This window comes from Calonectris borealis, chromosome 14, assembly GCF_964195595.1.
Source record: "Calonectris borealis chromosome 14, bCalBor7.hap1.2, whole genome shotgun sequence".
Taxonomy (NCBI): Eukaryota; Metazoa; Chordata; class Aves; order Procellariiformes; family Procellariidae; genus Calonectris; species Calonectris borealis.
The window spans coordinates 3,881,618-3,901,132 of NC_134325.1; the positions used below are offsets into that span (position 1 = coordinate 3,881,618).

General features: G+C 51.8%; 1 protein-coding gene across 1 annotated transcript; it reads right to left on the reverse strand.

Annotated features, from left to right (window-relative positions):
• Nucleotides 1-14,728: 14,728 nt before the first annotated feature.
• Nucleotides 14,729-18,710, reverse strand: INS (insulin). The gene is given in 4 exon segments (XM_075162766.1): nt 14,729-14,865; nt 17,881-18,084; nt 18,633-18,684; nt 18,687-18,710. Coding segments are annotated over 4 exon segments (417 nt in total).
• Between the last annotated feature and the right edge of the window lie 805 nt (nt 18,711-19,515).

Genomic DNA, 19,515 nt, shown 5'->3' on the forward strand with positions numbered 1-19,515 from the left:
TTAATGGCTTCGAAAAAAAAACCCTGAGCCTGTTGGCTAAGCCCGAATACCTCTGAGGGGTTCAGGAATCCCAGCTATGTATCTTTCAGGCGTTTCTTCCTCTGTTTTTTTTTTTCTTTTTGCATTGCTGCTGTGCTTCAGCGCGGGTCTTTGTTTGCAGCTCTCATTGTCTTCGGGCAGAAGGTTGGGTGGCAGCATCTCCCCAAGCCAGGGTTTCACCCCTTATCAGGGACCCTGTCTCTACCTCGGATTGCCAGCCCCAGCGGGGCCACCCCATCACTCCTTCAGGCCAGGGGCTTTTTGGGCAGGATAAATGGGCTGCCGGGCTCTGCCACTGGTGCCCTCGGGTCTAAGCTGAGCAGTGAAGACCCCAAAGGAGGACGTGGGGCTCGGGTCTCATGGGCAGGCAACGGTGGACGTGGGGAGAAGGGGCAGCGTGGGGCTCACAGAGGGCTCCCGCACCCCGAGCGCAGCCTTCCTCCGCCACTGCACCGCACATCGCCTTGGGCAAGTCACTTAATTTCCCTCTGGTTTGCATCCCCATCCATCAGCTCAGGGCAGGAATAAATCTGTCCCCCGTTGCCTCGTTCCCTGAGGGGCTGGGACTTTTGATACCTACGGCTGGCAGCAGGCGTACGGGAGTTTGCAATAAGGTCCCCACTGCTTGCACCCTCCCCGCGCTCCCATTCCTGAAGCAGGTGACACAGGGACACCCTGTTGCCCACCTGTGCTGCCAACATCCCCTCCAGACCACGCTGCCCTTGCCGCGGGTGACGGACGCCCACAGGGAGGTAGGAGGTGTGGGCAATTTGTTTTCTCGCTTAAACAAAACACTCTCTCGTAATCATAACGAAGGAGGGGAGGCAACAGCACTTGGCAAAGCAACTTACACTAAGTGCACTTCACTAGAAATGTTTATACTCCGCCGCTGAAAAATCCACTGAGCAAGGCGATAGTGTGGCACGGTGCTGGCAGGGCAGAGGCAGCCAAGGTGGGGATTGTGCCCCGAGCCAGGTCCCAGCCAGGGTGGGCTTGGGGATGTCACCAGCTCATCCTGGCAGGAGGCTCCCAGGGTCTCTCACATGGGGACAGCGGGTGGAGGGTCGGGGGAAAGTGCGTGGGGATGGCTTTGGGCTTCCTACACACGGCTCCACCTGGGACCACGCACCCTCAAAAGCCTCATCTCTGCTGTCTGCTGTTGGCCATCGGGGCTATTTAACCTTCAAGGACAGGCGTATAGACAGGGTTGGCATCTCCAAGTAGTGTTGTAGGGCAAATAGGTATAATGCAATCCTGTGTGATGGGGGGGAAGCTTTTTTATGGTGCTGGTTGTGCTCCAGAAAGGCTCTGGTGGGAGAGGCAAGGGTTTGGTAAAGATTCTGGTGCTCCTGGAGCAGGAGACCTCACAGGGTAGGAGCCTTGGGACTGCTAAACTGATTACTGATTACTAGGAAGGTAACCCCCACCAAAAATAACACATGTAGCTTTTCGAAACAGCAGGTGGTATGCTTGCAGAGCACGTGCAGGCGTGCGTGTGTGTGCACACATGTATTTTTGTGCTGAGGGGGAAGCGAGTGCTTGGCTAAGTAGGTAGAGCCAAATGGCAGGTGATTCAGATGCTACCCCCTATTTCTAGCACCACTTTGGCGGTGCCACTTGAGTCCCTCTCTCTTCATCAGCCGAAGATAACAGTTTCCAGATAGACCCTCCATGAAGCCCCGGTGCAAGCCCCGAAGTCAACAGGCAAAGGGTTAACCGAATTCCCAAGGCAGGTGGGAGCGCGAGTCAGACTGGGTGATATCGCAGACATGTTATTTGAAAAGCTAAGAAATTGTGGAATTCCTCACCTAATCCAACTTCCCCACAGTTTAAAGAAAACTGCAACGCAAGATATCGCTACGGCCAAGGGAGACCCCCCACGAACCTTTCCCTGAATAATCCATAGGTGGATATAAGCACCGTCAGCCGCCTCCCGTGGCGCTGGGCTTCTAACCCTCGGTGAGTTTGCTCCCAGTGAAGCTCGTGGGATGAAGCCCCTACCATCAACCCCCCTAATGCCTTGACCTGTACGAGCTGAAGGTGGCTCCTCCATCCCTGTGACATTGCTTGTGTGCAATGCGTGGCCCTCCCTCACCCTGCAGTGGTCCCTCTGCCTTTATCTGAGCTGAATGCAAGGACATGCTGCTCGCGCCACGGTAGCCAGCGAGTAGTTGTAACACCTGCATGAACGAATGTTCAATGAGACAACACAAAAATTAGGGGAAATAATGCTCTCGACTTCAGCAGTCCCCAGATTAGGGCATCCCTAGTTATGAGAGGTGGCTGCAGAGAGCCTCTGTAGCTACGCAAATACCTGGATGTGATTAATGATTAGCAAGTGTAATTACAGCAATGGAAATTGCATCCCTGGTTCAAAACTGCCTGCCATTCCTCCCTTTGTTTTTCCAGGTGGGTTTCTTGCTGAGCCATCTCAGTCCACCAGGTAGATCTTCACGCATAAGAATTTTTTTTTGCCTGGAAGTAAGTTGCATAGATTTTTGTTTAGATTTTTTTGCATTAAAGGCAACCATTTCAAATATGTACAGATCACAAGGGTGTTTTTTAGTCAAAACAAGCACAGTAACCACAAGAGGTGCCAGACTGGAACAACCTCTTCTCCACTAACCTAATCCAAAGGGAAAAAAAAGAAAAAGATATTTTCCAGATAGAATGAATTCCTTTGTCTCTGTGTGTGATATAAGGAGAGAGAAGAATCTAGCAACAGATAGCAGGCATCCCCTAAAAGGGACTTTCAGAGGAAAGTTGCTTTCCCTCCAGGAAACCTTGGTGTCGGAGCTGGGGAATGATTGCTGGGTCCCACTCCAGGGCTCCCGTCATGGGAGGCGATGAGTGCCTGCTTCGGTATCCCTTTCTGGGTGAACCTCGCTGTTTCCAGTGAGTCAGCCCAGGGGCTTCAGGCTCATTTGGGCAGGCTGAGTACTGCCCTCGCTCCCTAATTAACTTACATGAGCATCATCTCATATTTGCCCGAGTCACTGGGGTGCTTCAAGAGCATCCCACCCAATCGAGACCCCACTCGTGTAGGGCAACAGGTCCTGCCCCAAGCCAGAACCGCCTTGGGGAGGGCAATATTTTTGGGGAGGCCCCGCACGCAGCAATGCAATCGGGGCACAAAATCCCTGGTGGCTGATGCCTGTTTCACGGCCGCTTTCTCCCACCCACCACCGCCCTCGCCGTTCCCAGAGACCCACATGAAAGCAGTAATAGCACTGTCGGGGTATACAAAGTAAAAGATGACTCACTGCGAAGCCTTTGCTCCCACCTTCTGGAGACAACCAGATAGGGAGTGATCTCCTGGGGAAGGGGGGTGGAATTTAAGTCAGACTAATTTTTTTCTGAAAACCTTTCATTTAGTCTAAACAACCAGCTTGGGATGTTGGCACTTGGCTTTTAAATTAAGCATGCTTTCCTGGGCATGATTCTGCCAGGAGAGCAACGGCCGGAGCCAGGTTCTGGTCTTGGGAGTGAAAACAGCCCCAGGTCCCCACAATCAAATGGGAAACCAGCCCTTGAGCACCAGTAATTGCTTTGGAGGGTCTGCTCTGGCCGATGGGTAATTCACGGGAAGGCGAGAGCCAGGCATAGGGCTAGCTTGCAAGCAGGCTGCATGATTTGCACGAGGCCACCGCAGAAGGCTGGGGCAGAGGAGGTAATTTCCACCGTGCTTGGAAGGTTTCGGCGATGGTTCCCACCTTCTGGGCTGCTCTTCTCCCTGCCACCGGCATATGGCCTCCGGTTACCAAATATGCCAGCCCCTGTGACTTACCTCTCTCTGCCCACCAGTTTCCAGCACCAGGACTGATCCATCTGCTAGGGGCGAGAGCATTGCGAGCTCTTAAGCACGGAGGGAGGATGGAGCTCCCCTGCAGGCAGCAGCATCCCTGCATCCCAAACCTGGCTGCCCTGGGCACGGGGACTCCCACAGCTGTGGGGTGGGAGGTGGAGGATACCCACGCGAGGCTGCAAGAGCCCCTCAGACCGGACACAACAGGCCATGGGGTGTGAGCACTTCGCGCGGTTTAACCTGGCCGCGCTCCAGCCGGCTTCAGCGTTGGGTGCCTGGCTGGGACGGCATCGCTGCCACACGTTTACCAAACAGCGGCTGCTTCCTCACCTTCCTCCTCCGGCTTTGCCACGGTGCAGGCTGTGGGGAGCCAGCCTCCCAACCACAGCCTTTTCTTTTATCACACGAGCTGCTCGGGGGCCAGACAACCACTTTGCCCCAGGGCTTCCTCCCGGGGGCTGTTCCCGGGCTCTGCAGCCACCCTGCTGCGGTTTGCGACTTTGTCGGGGAGGGAAAGCAAAGCGTGCAAGCCGGGATCCCGGAGAGAGCGGGGAAGGACGGCTCTGCGATGAAGTCGGGGGACCCTGGCACTGCTGCTGCCACGAGAGGTTTCCTGCAGGACCTTCACCGCTGCGTCGAACCCCCCGGCGAGGGCCCAGGCAGGGCTCGTATGCTGGTGTCCACGTCTCTGCTGGGCTGTCTGGAGGATACGCGCTTTGGCGATCAGAAATAGTCAGATAAAATGGTTTGCAGCACGGGTTTTGTTACAGAGGCACGGTGTGGTAGCCGAGGGGAAAGGCATCACCCCAGAGCTCCCACCGCCCTGCGGGATGAAGTCTTCTCTCGCTTCTGAACCGGGCACTGGGTGTTGCCAAAAAGGGAATTTGTATTAGCATGTGTGGAGGTTATTATAGACTAAGACTGATGGAAATTTTCGAGGGCTGCTCGTATCTAAAATGGATTTGCTGACAGCTTGGTTGTGCTTGCTGATTTGGAGCTAACCATAACAAAAGTCCAAACAAATCACTGATTGAGCCATTTTGCACTGATTTTTTTTTCCCTATTCCTTCACTGAACCCACCGCAGCTTTTGCCACCCCACCTTTCTGAAGGCCTGCCAGTCCCGGTTTGCTGTGAGCAAGACAGGCTCGGGATTTGAAGGAGTCACCCACATCACAAGCAAGTGCTGGCTCTCCTCTCAGATTTTATTTTGAGTAGCTATAAACTGGAAATACCAGGCTGTCTTGGGCCAAGGCATTGCCACCTAAAAGCCAGGACCAGCTAACAGAACACGACACAGTCGGTGAGGCAGAGAGTGTCTTCTGCTGCAGAGCTGCATGAGGTTTCTCCTGACGCGGGAGGAAGATTAATTGGAGAGCAAGTGCAGACAGGAGGGAACAAGGACCTCTCTTTTCCTTCCCAACGATTTATTCTCCTCGTTTGATCCTGGGAAGGGAACAGTAACATCAGCAGGCTGCCTAGGCTAGTGGCAGGGTTCACCGCCACGTCTCGGCTGTGAGGGGGTAGGGGCTGCAAAACAGGGTTGTTTTCCAGCAGAGATCTTCACTGTCCATGGCTCTGCCCTCATCCTTGTATTGCTTTGCCCTGCAGAGGAGCCCTCTGCAGCAAGAGCGTCGCTCCCCAGTGGCTCCCACACCCCCTCTTTGTAGGGTGTAAGTAAATACTCACTGCCACCCCCACCTTCTTCTAAGGGGACGAAGCAGAAAGAGGGGCAATGGGTCTGAGGCAGCAGTGAGAACATCAGGCACATGGGAAACCTCAAACACAGGTTTTGAGTGGAGAAACAGGGGTTTTCTACATGCCATGGCCAGAGAATTGTACCCGGCTGCTCCCAGAGCAAGCACCTGACTTTGGGGTGAGCAACCAGGTCCCATTGAACAAGCTTCATCTTCCATTGATTCAGGCGATGCAAAACTTCTGTGTCGACAGCTGAGTAGTTGCCTCTTGCCCACCAGACACCACTCCAGTCCAGACACGCTTAACTTCACCTTCCAGACATTAAATCTCGTAAGGCGTTTGGCCGCTGCTCGCCATGAGGACTCTTCTCACACCCACCGTCTCGGTTGCGACCAAGTCTCTCTCAAGCTTTTTTCGGATAAGTACAGCGAGCTTCCTTGCTCTCCAGTAGAAAGGCAGGTTTCAGGCAGGTCAGGTCATTCCTGCTGCTCTTTTCTGCTTCTTCCTCCAGCTCGCTTTCAAGCCTGATGTATTTAGCAGTGAGAATGTGGCCCATTGTCTTTTATCAGGCTCGCAAGGGGTGTTAATCAGCCTGTGGTTGTGCTCACCATACACAACATCTTCCTAACACTCAGCGCTCCGCTTTCCCTACATAACCTCACTCTGCAAGTGATTTAATGACATATTTATCTCATCCACATCAGGATCCCCTTGCGGGCTTGTCCTAACTCAATCCCAGAGACACCTGACTTAGTTGCATTACTCTCTCTAGTTACTGATCTGCGTAGAGACAAGTTGCAAAATTGCCCATTGGTGTTTGAAGAGCCTTCGTTTAAAAACCTGGGGGACCCGCACAGTTAGGAGACGACCAGGCATGAGTCTTTGCTGATGTGCATTTGGGTAACTAATTATATTTTTATTACTGTATGTGAGTGGAGAGGTCCCCCCACCACTAAGGCATTTCATGGAGAATATTTTAGACCCTTTTCCTAAGATAAGAATCTGTTATAGATACTGCCAGATGTTAAATCTTTAATTCACTGAAGTAATACAAATTAGCTGTGTGTTGCTCTGTTTGGCCTAAATTCAAATGAAGCTCTACCTAAAACACCTGAGCTTCCCACAGCTCCCAGCCCGCCAAGTCCCTCCCGGCTCCGGAGCCGAGGTGAGGCACAAGGACTAAGCTGGTGCTGGGATGGAGGTACGAATTGCTTTGGAAATAAGATGTTATAGGAATGATTCCTTAGTAATTGAGTTGCAGCAATGACTTGAGTTGGAAAGCAATTGTAAGAGCCCCAACCTAGAACTGAATTAATGGGGGAATTTCACTTGATGGCTTGGAGCAGGCACTGCAAAATGACCCAAGTCTAAGAGGCTCGAGCATGTCCCTCCCTGGAGATGCTCATTTCTGGCTCACCCGGTACCCGAGGTCTCCAGGGGGGTTCGTGGCGGATCCATTCCCCCATCCTCTCACAGCTCAGCATCACCAGGCTGGTGGCTGAGCCAGGGTGAACTTTTAGTTCAGCACCCTATCGCTCCGGCCAGGATTTAATACATTTTCCCGGCGCTTCCCAAGCCATCCCGGTGCGCGGCTGAAGCTCTGAGCACTCCCTCTGCTGGTTACAATATCATTTCATAACCCCTCGTTAGGGCCTCATTCCCACCGGGAAGAGATGCCGGCTGGGGTAACGGCTATCCCCAACAGCAGAACAGCTGATCAAAGCTGTGTCACGGCTGAGGTGGAGCGCCACGATGCCATGAAATGCCTTGTGAGCGAGAGGGAGTGAGGATTTGAGCACCAGCCCAGTGGTAACGCTGGGTCGGGAGACGTCCCAGCTTTGTTTGAAACTCTAATATTTATATTCAGGATATATATCTATGCTCTGGCAGTGCTTCAGTGCCAGGGAGAGCCAGAAGAGCCCAGGGTTTTATTGCACAGCACAGGCTCTTTGGGGCAGGAGGTTATTGTGGACCTAAACCTAGGTTTGCTCAAAAGGGGATTTCTGGCTCAAAACCACATGCCCATCTGACCCAAAACGCTCCATAGGTATGTGCTGCATCTGAGGAAACGCTGAGCAGGTAAAGTTTCCCCAGAGCATATGGCAGAGAGATGTGCTGCAGGGTGGCAAGTGAACGGGCGGTGAGGGTGCTCCAGGGTGTGAGATTTGGGTTGGCGGTCCCGGCTTCAAGAGCCTGAAGGTTCAGAATCACAACCAAAACTCTCCTTGGAGAAATACCACCTTTAAACAAAGACCAGAGCAATAGCAGCAGCAGCAACCCAACTCACCAGCACTCCAGGTCACTGGCCGTGCTGGTCGGGAGCAGCCCATGGGTCGACGGGCAGTTTGCTCGCAGTGCTCCAGCCATCTCCTTGCTGCCCCGGCTCTGTTGGTGCCATGGCCTTGGTGCAAAGTCTTACTCCAGCATCACACCTCCAGCGAGTTTTCCTCCAACACCTTGCGTGGTTTGTATTTATTAATCTTTCCACCCTATTTTGGGAGGTCCCTGGTGCCCATGCCAGCTTGCCCTGCCCTAGACGGTGCTGCCAGGCAGCTGCAGGCAGGGCTGCCGGATCCAGCTGTGGGCTGCCCTGCGCTCCATCCCCTGGCAGCAGTTGGGACTGCAGGAGAAGGGAAAGCCGTCGCAGGAATCTGGCTTTAACAGATTCCCAGCATTTTTGTGGTGCTCTATTTCGGTGACAGAGCCACGGATAATTGCTTTGCTCCGAACAGATATGTGAAACCTCAGGATCTTTTCCAGGTTGTGAGGACTGTGAAGCCCAACAGGAGAGGATGAATTCCTCAGGAAAGGTTCCAGAAACTAAAGCTAAAGGAATCGGGATGTCAAAAGCCTTTTTGGAGATGAAGAAGGCACAGTGATGCGAGGTTAGCAAGGGCCAAGGTGAATGGCTTGAAAGTCACTCCCAGTCCTATGTTCTTAAACGCGATGCACAGCAAAACGGGGCAGTCAAAGCAACGGCTCCGCGGGGTGAAGATTAAGGGAAAGCATCTCGAGAATGACATCGGGGCTCTGTAGTCAAAACCATAAAGGAAAAACGGGCATGACATCAGTGCTCAGTGCTGCTCGGTGGCCCCAGGGTGAAGTCAGCGATCTTGCGGGAGCGAAGGAGCTGCTGGAGGAGCGCTTTCTGAGAAGGGCTTCAGCCTTTGGCGGTCCTCTCGTCTTCTTGGCATAAGCCAGGCTGAGCCAGATGCCCCCTCCCCACCCCGGCTGCGTGAGCCGGAGGGTGATCTCGTCCCCTCCCCGCCACCGCTTCCTCGCCGCCGAGAAGCACCCACGCTCTGGTCGGCCAAAATGCACATGGGTGCACGGGGAGGCACTTTGGACACCTGCCTTGTAACACCTGCACTGGGATTAGGTCTGAAAAATAACCTGTCTGCATTTCATCAGAATTTTGTGGGGTCAGTTTTTTTCCTCGTTTGGGGTTGGAATTCATTATTTTAGGACAAGGTGCCAGCATTTGGAAAAATGTGGCCAGGTTTTGCTTGCAGACATTTAAAAAGTGACTGAAAAAGCAATTTCAGAGGCGGAAGAAGAGCACGTTGCAGTTTGCACCCTGGGTGTGCTTTTACTAGGCATGGGTCAGGTCTCAAGCTGTTTCACCGTGATTTCTCTCTCGACACTGAAATCAGCAGAAGCCCGGGGCCAAGACAGCATTTATTGGGGATAAGTTTTAAAAATCTCCCCAAACGTTCCCATACGAGGTAGGAAAAGCTGGAAATTTGGGTGTGCAAGATCTGCCCGCAGGCACATCTGCAGAGCCAGGACCCTGCTGGGTCCCGGCTTCCAAAGTGGAGGAGGTTTCTGATAAGTGGAAAAAAGGGTAGAAATTTTTTCCGTTGAAACTTCCACAGAATGGTTTATCGTCGATGTAGGGTGGGTGGTGTCATTTATATTTGATTTCCGTTTTCTGATTAGAAAAGAGGAAGCTGCATTATTCTCCGAGTAAAAGTTACATTTCAGAAGTTGGCAGTTCTGTAAAACACCCCTACCCCCAAAATCCAGCATTACAAAGCCCAAACAACAACAGCCTAGACATCAAAAGCCAAATTTATTTCCGTTATCCATTTTCTTCCAAAATCTGAAAACATTTCGTGGGAAATTTCGATGTGAGGAACCACGCGCATCCTGGAAATCCTGGCATTTACCAGGCAGAAAACAAAATGCCATATTTTGGCCAGCTCTTTCAGTAACAGAAAGGAGCTCGGAGGAGCCCGAATCCTTCGTCCACCTCCCGCCGCCAGCCCTGAAGCCGGCTGGGGATGGAGGGAAAGGATTAAGGCTCGGATCATTTCCTTGTGCGCTCCTACGCGCTTGCTTCGCTTCCCGTTATTGTCCCAGATCTGCTCCCGCCTGCTCTGCCCAACAGGACCGGGGGGATGCGAGAGCCAGCCTGGCATTGGGCTCGGAAACAAACGGCCGCCTTCCTCCCCGCTGCACGCAGGAATAATTCACCCGGAGACAATGTGCTGGCAATGACTTTCCAGATCAATTTATAGCCTGACCTAAAGCTTTCTTCCTGCCCAGGGTGAAAGGAGAAGGAAGAAGGGCTATTTTTTGTTCAAAATAGGTGTCTTTGGTGAGGTCAGTCTAAATCAGAGGGAATTTGGGGTGTTAACACTGAATCTGCTCAGTGCATGCTTTCCAACTCAAGTCATCGCTGCAAGTTGGTTATTGAGGAATCACGCTGCAGAAGGAGAGAGGCTGTAAGCGGGTTTAAAATTTCCTAAAAAGCTGATAAGATGGTTAAAAATAAATAAATCCCAGGGTATAGTCTGGCTAGTTCTTCTATAAAGTGAATCTGCGAGCTCCCAGGGTAATAGACAGCATTCTTCTATCTGTGGCTTCCCGGAAAAGGAAATAATACACTCGGATTAGCTCCGGGAAAGTGGCAGCCTTCCCTTCCTCTCCAGATAAGCCGGAGCAGCGCAGCCCATCCAGCAGCCCGGAGGACATGATCTGTCACTCAGCCACCGGGGACCCCGCTGGTCGGTGCCCCCGAGCAGCTCCCCTCCATTCCCGTTTCTGTGCGCGTCGCTCCCCTTTCCTCAAAACCGGAGCGGAGCCCTTTTGGGTAATGGTTCACGCAGGCGGGAAACAGGGGCAACTTTGGTCCTTTCTTTTCTAGGCAGTGTTAACAACTCGGCAGCCCAAAGAATTTGTCTTGCAATCCCCTCTGCGGTTCAGCTTTCAATTCTCTATTCAAGCAGCATGAATGAACCGAAGCCTTTATTTGCATTCTCTTCAAATTGCCCTCCACCGCTAGCATGAGACCTTTGGAAGCTTGTTGCGAGAGTAGCAGAGCCAAGATATTTTAGCCGGGCATGATGCCCCACCGCTACCGCAAAAATCACTTCAAAGCAACTGCTGAGTCAGAATAAAGGGGGCTGGATGCATTTGCTTCCCAAAGATCACAATGCAAAGCCCTGCAGGAGGAGGAGCGGGGAGGGAGGTCAATGGATGCAGCATTCCCTGTCCCTGAGTCACTTCTCCTGCAGGAATTCATAAGATCTGGCATCTCCCAAGCACGTCTGAGAGCAGGGAACGGCCTGGGTGAAGGCACAGGGCTCTGAGGGGGGCTTTATAAAGAAATCCCATATGGACCACAGTTAAGGACACTCTGGGCTGTTGCCCATCCTCAGGTTTGGGTGGGGTAGGGGGCTAAAGCTGCCCACCCTGCCACAGTGCAGGGTCAGCGAGCCGGCAGCACCACGTTTGCAAGCTGAGGAGCCGTGTGCTCCAGTGTGGAAAGCGCGTAGGGTTGCCTTAGGCTTCCTTCTCTGGAGTCCCAGAAAAAAGGGGGAAAATTACCTTTGTTCTCCTTTAGCCTTCACCTTGCTGCAGCTTTTAAAAAGTGAAGAGCTGGTGCTTTATGTTATTTTCAGTTCTGGAAAACAAAGGGTATTCATAAGGACTTTTTTTTTTTTTTCAGGTTTTCTACAGCTCTTAAATGGATGCAGTATTTCCTCCTGCACCTCCAGGAGAGCGGTGTAGCTCACTGTATGCCGCATGCCTCCAGGACAGCTCTTGCTTTGGGGAGGAAGGAAGCAAGGGAGCTGCATGTGCTCTGCGGAGAGCTCAGACTGCCTGGGTCCCCAAAGCGGACGTGGGGCCATCCCTCCCTCCCCAGCCCTAGGTGGTCACCACTCCCTCCTCTTCCCTTCTCCACCAAGGGACCTGCTGACTCCTTTTCCCAGGAGGCCCAAAGGCAGAGGAATGGTGGGGAATGTCCATCACGGCCCCTTTCTGCTCCTCATTCTTCTCTCTTCTCCTCCAGCCCCGGGCAATCACCAGCTGGGCCCCCAGTGTGTCCAGACCTCCACCTCATCTAACATCCAAACCTGCTGAGAAAATATCAGACTGCATCTTGAGCTGGGTAGGAGAGGATGGTCCTGCCCCATCTTAAGATTTCAAAACAACTCCCACTCTGCGTTTGCTGAAACCTCCTGGAATTTTTCAGCAGAAGGAGACGAGTCCACCCCAGGGTAGCCCAGAGCCTGGTGGTTAGCATGTGGTCTTGGGCAATCTGGCGCAGAGGATGAAATCCCTGCTCTGATGCCTGCAGAGCGGGCACCTGAACCTCCCGCGTCCCTTCATCCCTTCGAATCCTGCCTTGCTAAAACCAGTCCGGTCCTGAGGGAAGTGCTGATTTTGATGAATCAACATTTTCCAGCAAAAAACGTGGCATTTGCAATTTCCCAACCAGTCCTAATTGAGAGCATTCAGAAAAAGCAAACAAACAAACGAGCAAACCAAACAATGGCAGAGGGCAGGAAACGAGCGGGCATGTCCGAAGAGCTGTCCTCGCCCGAGCATCGCTGCCAGGGCAGAAGTGCCACCAGATAAACAGCTCTGGGGTGGATGCAGGAACCACCATGCTCTGTTGCAGGAGCTCGACCTTGATGCAGGTGACTGCTGGCTGGTCCCTTTGGTGCTGAACACTTGTAGGCTACCTCTGTACTGAAAGATGCAGCTCTGATATTACGAGTGAGGGCTCTAGACCACTCCAGTCTGCGTCTGTCCTCAGCATGACCCATGTGCCCCATTCCTAGAGAAGCCAGAGGTATCTCCCCAGACTTGGCTATATCCCTCTTCTCCCAGCTCTTCCCATCATCACGACGCAGCACTTGGAGAAGTGCTAGTACTAGTCTGAGAGTCAGGCACTCAGGGCTCCTCCTACACCACCTCTTTCTCTTCCAGTATTCATCTTCCAACCTTTCCCATCAGCAGACCTGGACAATTTCATAGGTACAGATGGAAATCTCAGATTTGCACTAGAAAGTCTCAGTCTTGTCCCAGAAGAGCCTCTCTGCTCACAGGTTTTCCATGCACCTCTGATGCTGAGTGCAGGATCCTGGTCCTAGGTGATGCCGGACAAGTCCGGGTGACTCCAACAAGTCTTGGGTTTTCAGCTGTGGAGGGGAGCACTTGTCTTGGATGTGCTTTCCCTCCAGACCGTGCAAGCGGACCTGACGCTCTGCCTTTGGGATCAGGGTGGCATCTCCTTGGGGCAGATGCATGTATGGGATTGCTGGAACTCTGTTGCGTGCCTGAGTATGATGGTGGCCTTACCATGAGCAATAGCTCTGCTATTTTTACTGCAGTAACACCAGTCCTGATCTCATGGGGCACCAGGACAGGTAGGTTTCTAGGGAGTCCCCTTTAGAAACCACTGGAGCCCTATGCTCTGAGGTTTGGTGGGAGCCAAGCAGCTCAGAAACAGCAAACGTCTTGCCATGCTTTCATAACCACAAGATTTTGGCCCAAGGCTGCATGTCACGGTTGCAAGCTCTGCTGCTGGGAATATTCAGCGGGGCCCAGAGGAAAGGGCGATGGAGAGGGATGGAAGGGTGGTCGGGGGGAGCATCACCGACAGAGCAGCACTGGTGTGGCGGCTGCAGGAGGGGGCCCCTGTCACTGGCTTTTGGATGCATCAAGGGAGCCCGTATAGAGGGTCACCACGGGGAATCGCTGGTGCTTTCTGATTTCCTGTTTTATGGTTGTGTCTTCTTCTCAGCAGCTCCTCCAGCTGCTCCTCCAGCCCTTCAGTTTGCAGTGGTTTTGCCAGTTTTGTGCTCATGGTAGGAGCAGGAGCCACGCATCCTGGCAGGGATGAGATGGCAGCTTCCATCTGCGTGGCTCCGATGGAAGCAGTCAGATCTGGTTTGGGAAAAGAGGCTGTTAAAAACACAGCCTTCTCTCAGACCAGCTTTCAAAATCTGCCACCAGCAAAATGCAGCCCCAGTCACCGCTGCCACCTCTGCCAGGCTGCACCCATTCCATGGGCACCTCCACTACCCTGGCACAGGAGTCCCTCGGCAGAGGGGACACGACCCTTCCCCACACTCTCCCACCCCGGCCAGCTGGCATTGCCGTGGCAGCTTTTCCTCCCAGAAAGCGGCGATTTTGGGGCCAGATACTTGAAAGAGGTCTGCTAACCCCGAAATGCCCAGCTTTTGGCCAATACACTCAAAACTCCTTTCGGATTAAATCCGCTTTCTGCACATGACTCGTCAAATACTTGTGAACGACAAGCACGTCCCACAGCAGGGACTCTGCCTGGTCTCCCACAAGCAGAAGGGGGAACTGGACACACTTTCTAAATGGGTCATGGCGATTGTCCACGATTTTTCTGGGTACAATTAATAGGTGACTTAATTCTTCGCTTAATCTGAACTCTTTCCATTACGCAGCCTAGGAAGTTCGGTCTCCCAGCTGCCTCGCTATATTTGTGCTGTGAACTGCAGGAAGTTGATCAGCATGGCATTGCAACAGATATTCCCCTGTAACGTTTCCCTAGAAAGAGAAATCTCATTCAAACCTCTCTGCCCTCTTGTCCTCACCCCCCGGGCAGCGGGGGTACCGGATGCTCTGCGTACATGCTCCGGCGCTGCGTAATCCTCCTCCCTCCCTCCCAGGGAGTTCATTTGGACAGCAGAAGGAGAGTGTGGCGTGATGGGTGGCTCCAGGACCTCTCCCCTCACCCGAGCACAGACGACGACACCCTAAAGCAAACATCAGTGCCCCCTCCCCAAGGCGTGGATGCATGAACCAGCACAGTCCTTCGAATAGATCCACAACGTTTATTCAATTGCTTTGAAGGTGCAGTAGCGTAAGTGCGTCTTTCTGCCTGCGGCCCGCGAGCTCCCCACCGCTGGTCTCGCCGCTAGTTGCAGTAGTTTTCCAGTTGGTAGAGGGAGCAGGTGTTGTGGCAGCATTGCTCCACGATCCCTCGCTTCACTTTCTCAAACTCCTCCTGCTGGAAGGGCAGCTCTCCTACCTCACCGTGCAAGGGACCGCTCACTGCCAGGGAGGAAAAAGATAAGCCATGGGACATCACACAGCATCAGCCCCGGCTGTTGAGCCCCACGGAAACCCCCCTTTGCAGACACCAGATTTTTAAGCCAGAGTTGGCTGGAAAATGGGGAGGAAGTTGCAAAGGTTTCCCTGGGTTGATGCTGCTTGTAGCACCTTCAGGCTCTGTGTTTCCTCTCCCAAAATAATCCTATGGTGCTTAGGAGCCAAGCTGAGTGGATATCAGCAGCGTGAGGGACAAGGAGATACAGGGGCTTTATTAAGGCAGGCGTGTGGAGAAGAAGAGAAACCCTGCACCCTCCCCGGGGTGAGCAGCTAGTAAATAAGATGATAAAATGGGCTAGTCTGCTCCAGATGAGTTGCTTGGGACTGCAGCCCCCCTCGGGCAATTACCCACTCTTCTGGGAGCCTGGGCAAACAACTGGGGTGTCCGTGGGATTGCAAGGATGGTCCAGTCCTGGGGCTGGATGCATTTCCCAGCTGGTCCTGAACAGCCTGCTCCTGTTGGCTGCCTGGCTGTAGCCTCGAGCCGATGGCAAAAGCGTTCGTGTGTGTCCGTGTTCACAGCTGGAGACGAGTTTTTAGAAGGAATGATGAATTAGCGTATTTGGACACAGAGAAAACTCAACAGAATGTCTCATTTGCTGGTGGGAACTTGAAAACTTGTGGACAGAACTGTTCAGGTTTTAGTTGCCCAATGAAAATATAGAAAATGGCAAACAAAACAGTGATTTTTCCTGTAGGAAGAAAAGAGGCCCTAACAACAAAAAGAAAATGCTTGGAAAGCGAGAATGAGATGAGGTTTCTAGGGCAATATAAAAGTACAGCACAAGATGCAAAATCCCCAAGCCCCCAAAGCGTGATGCAATGAACGAGGCACAAGAGTAACAAGAAATCATTATGCTAGTGTGCTAGGAGGAAAATTTGGGAAAGGTTTAGTCCAACATTAAGTAGAAGAGGAAATAGCTAGTCAAAGTTTTGTGATTTACTTGTCTTCATCCTTCAAGCCAGCTGTGAGCAGACTGTAAACACAAGCAGCTTGTGTGACAAAGAGGTGGTGGCTCAGGCAAAAATCCTGGAACAAGAGGTATAAAGTTTTCAGATACTTTCAAACTGGTTGGCCCTGATGAAATTCTCGATGCAGTATTTAGGGAATTGGGTAATAAAACTTCCAACCCATTCGTGGTGGTCTTTAGAAAGAAATCGTCAGAGAAGGGAGCAACTAACAGCCCAGCTGGCCGTTCAAAACAAGTCATGGCAAACCCTCTGCTATGACATTACCTTGCTTCACCTTCCGAAGACCTCTAAGACTGTTTCACGGGATGGTTGCATATGCAGAAGAAGGAATCAGGTACAAACAGAACTGGTGTGTGATGGGAAGAGAACTAGTGGGAGAGGCATATCGTAGTCGGGGGGGGGTTGAGTAATGGTCCATCTTGAAACAAGAGGGTTGAAATGACTGGGATTTGGCAGGCGTCCCTTCTGTATCTATTCAAAGTCTCCATTAGTAGCTTGGAAGACAGAAAAGAGAGTGTACTTGCTGGATTCACAGAGGAGGTAAAGCTGAGAGGAACTGCAGATACCCATCTCCAGGAGAGACATCATCCTTGCATTACAGCTGGAGTACTACAGGTCCTGGCCCCGTCTAGATACAAACACCATGTTGAAGAGCAGCTCTCTGGACTGCCTCATCCCACCTGCGCTGCCATGCAGACACAAAGTGCTGGACCAGGGGCAGTGACCCGGCACCGAGGATGTGTGGGCAAGGCTGTCATCTCCTCCTGCCTCCTGGCCCTTGCTCTTGTCAGTAGTCCAGGAGTCCTAAGGAGGGGAACCCAAGCAGCTCCACCAGCATTTCACCACCATGAAATAAGAGACGATATAAAGCTGTGGGGGCTGCAAGCCTCTTTGAAGGGCAAGATTAGTACTAAAAATTAACTTTGAAACTATAGAAACACTGAAAAGATGGGATGCTGTTCAGTAAGAAATGGGAAAGATGCTAAAGGTAGGCAGGAAGACTGCGTTGTGCATCCAGGACGTGGGTTTGACTGTGGTAGCGGTCCTTCAGAGAACTGCTGATCCACCCAAGGGAGAGCCAAGGCATCCAAGACAGACAGTGATCACTATCAATCAACAGTGCAGTGCTGCTTTGAAAAAGGCAAACCACCTGTGTAGGCAGGAAAATGGTGTGAAAAACATGCAATATCATTCTTCCAGTTTGCTCACTCTACCTGGCACTGGCAAGGCCTCAGCTGGGGTCCTGTGCACTTCTCCAAGCATCACCGGTCAGTAAGGATGCGGACAAAATGCAGAACAATTTGCATGGACAGAGATCTAGAAAATATGACCTAAGAAGGTAGTGGGGGAGTGTAGAGGGGATTTAGCTGAGAGCAGGTTAAAACTAGACATGGGAACACTCTTCAAATATTTTGAAAAGCAGCCATAAAGAAGAAAGTATTAGACTCTTCCCCATGTCCACTATGGAGGAGACAAGAAATAATTTACTGCAAGGGATGTTCGGGTTAGATATTGGAAAGAAACACTCGAGAAGAAGGACAGTTAAGCATGGGAAAGGGCAGTTTCAGAAGGCAGAAGAAGCTTCCTCACTTGAGGTTTTTATGAACACACTAGATAAGCACGGGTCAGGAATAGGATGGGGACAACTGATCCTGTCTTGGGGCAGAAGGAGGCTTCCTGGGTTCCTTCCACCTTTATTTTCTATGAACGCTCCCAGGGCGGTGTAATGGCCACACAAAGAGATAGACAAGTTTGAGCTTTCAGCCACAATTCCTTTTGCCTCATAAATCCTCTTTCCCTGCCTGCTCTCCCATCTGCCTTTTTAACCTGAAGAGCTTTTCATTGGCAATGTGATGCTGTTGGTATGTTGAAGGTATTCCTGGCATTCCCCATCAAGGACATTCCTGGTGTCACCGTCAAAGATAGGCAGTTGTTGCCTTTTGCATCGCATAGCATACGACTGCGTTCAAGGTCAGCCTGACTTACCTAGAGGCTGCTCAACATCCCGTCGGGCTTTGGGGGAGTAGAAGAAACCCCGCTCTCCACACACCAGGTAGAGAGCCTCCACCAAGTGGGAGCCGCAGAGGTGCTGGTTGGCAGCCGCATGGCTGGTCCCGGGGCCAGAAAGAGCGAGAAGGGCCAGGAGAGGCAGCGATCGGATCCAGAGAGCCATGGTGAGCAGGGTGAGGCCTAGGGTTAAAAGGCAGAGGAGACACAGGGAGGTCTAGGAGAGGGAAATAGATTGTCATCAAGCATCTTATGTCCTTCAGCTCCTTTGGCAGGAAAATGAGACCAAAGTAGCCGATGGACCTTCTAAAGATGCCCTAGCTTGAGAGGGAAGGAGAGCTTTCTGCATCAGGCTTTACGAGTCACAGTAAATGACTAGTGATTATAACCAGAAGTCCATCTCCATCCACATGCTCACATCAGTCCTGGCCTCCCCGCCGCCTTCCCCCAAAAGGCCAAACTAGACTGGAAGAGCCGTCCCACTGAGCCCTGTAGCGTGCCCTGGAGAGCCAAGATCAGCAGACGCCTTCAGAGGAAAAACCCTCTCTTCCAAGTCAGAAGGGGCTGTTCTTTATGATGATGGCCCAAGAACAACATAATGTGCTCAAAGACCTGAGAAGACCTCATTTTCTTGGACTAGCCAGCCAGCACTTGTCACCACCAGCTACATCAACTTAAGAAAACAGCTCTGCAAAACAGATAGAAGCTGAAAGGGCAGCAATCACACTTACCAAAGAAGTGGCAGCAAGAGATGGAGAGAAGTTTGCTCTGAGAGATGAAGACTGGTTGGTTGGTAGTAATATCCCCATTCTCTCTTTCCCATATTTATATGCTTTACATTAGCCCAAGTGACACAAGAGCTAGCACGAGCCCCACCTCCTCGATGACACTCTAGCCAAAATTTTTGCTGCTTGTGCACATTAATTTCCCTCTACGTAGCATCAACAGGTCTTTATGCAAGTTAAGATAGAAGCAACAGTTTGCAGTTTCCATCTCATTTCATCCAACCTGTTTTTGCTTCCCTGAAGCTCTGTCCTGAGCCATCAGTGACCCTTTTAGCAGGAGATAATGGTGCTATTACAGCTGCAATGATTACTAATGACACTAATGCTGGCAATAGGGATTGCTGGCATTGAGGTGGCTCAACAGCTGCTCCTAAAATGTAAAATTAAAGGCAAACATGTTAATCTGTTTGATTAATATCACTTGGAAAGTATGCAGCAATGGGACCAAGTTGTCGGTGAGACCATGCTACTGTCAGGTGTCAGAGGAAGGAAAACACATTATTGCGCTGAGGCTATCTGTGGCCCCGCGCGCTGGCCATGCGGCGCACAGCGAGAGACACGCGTCCACGGCTTGGGCTGGGGGAGGAACATCATCTGCATTTTGCAAAATTACCTTGGATGGTCATTTTAGCTCAGTGCAGGGCCAGAGTTAGAGCATTTGAAATTTTGTATGTGAAAAAATAAGCCTTTTCCCCTTCGCCCACTGAAAGGCAGGTCCCCTCCTTCATATGCCAGGCGCCCCTTCAAATTCCTGTTTGGGATTAAGCAGAGCAGAGACTCAGTCTCTGCTGTTTGCAGATGAGAGCTCTGAGTACCTCAGCTCTTCTCT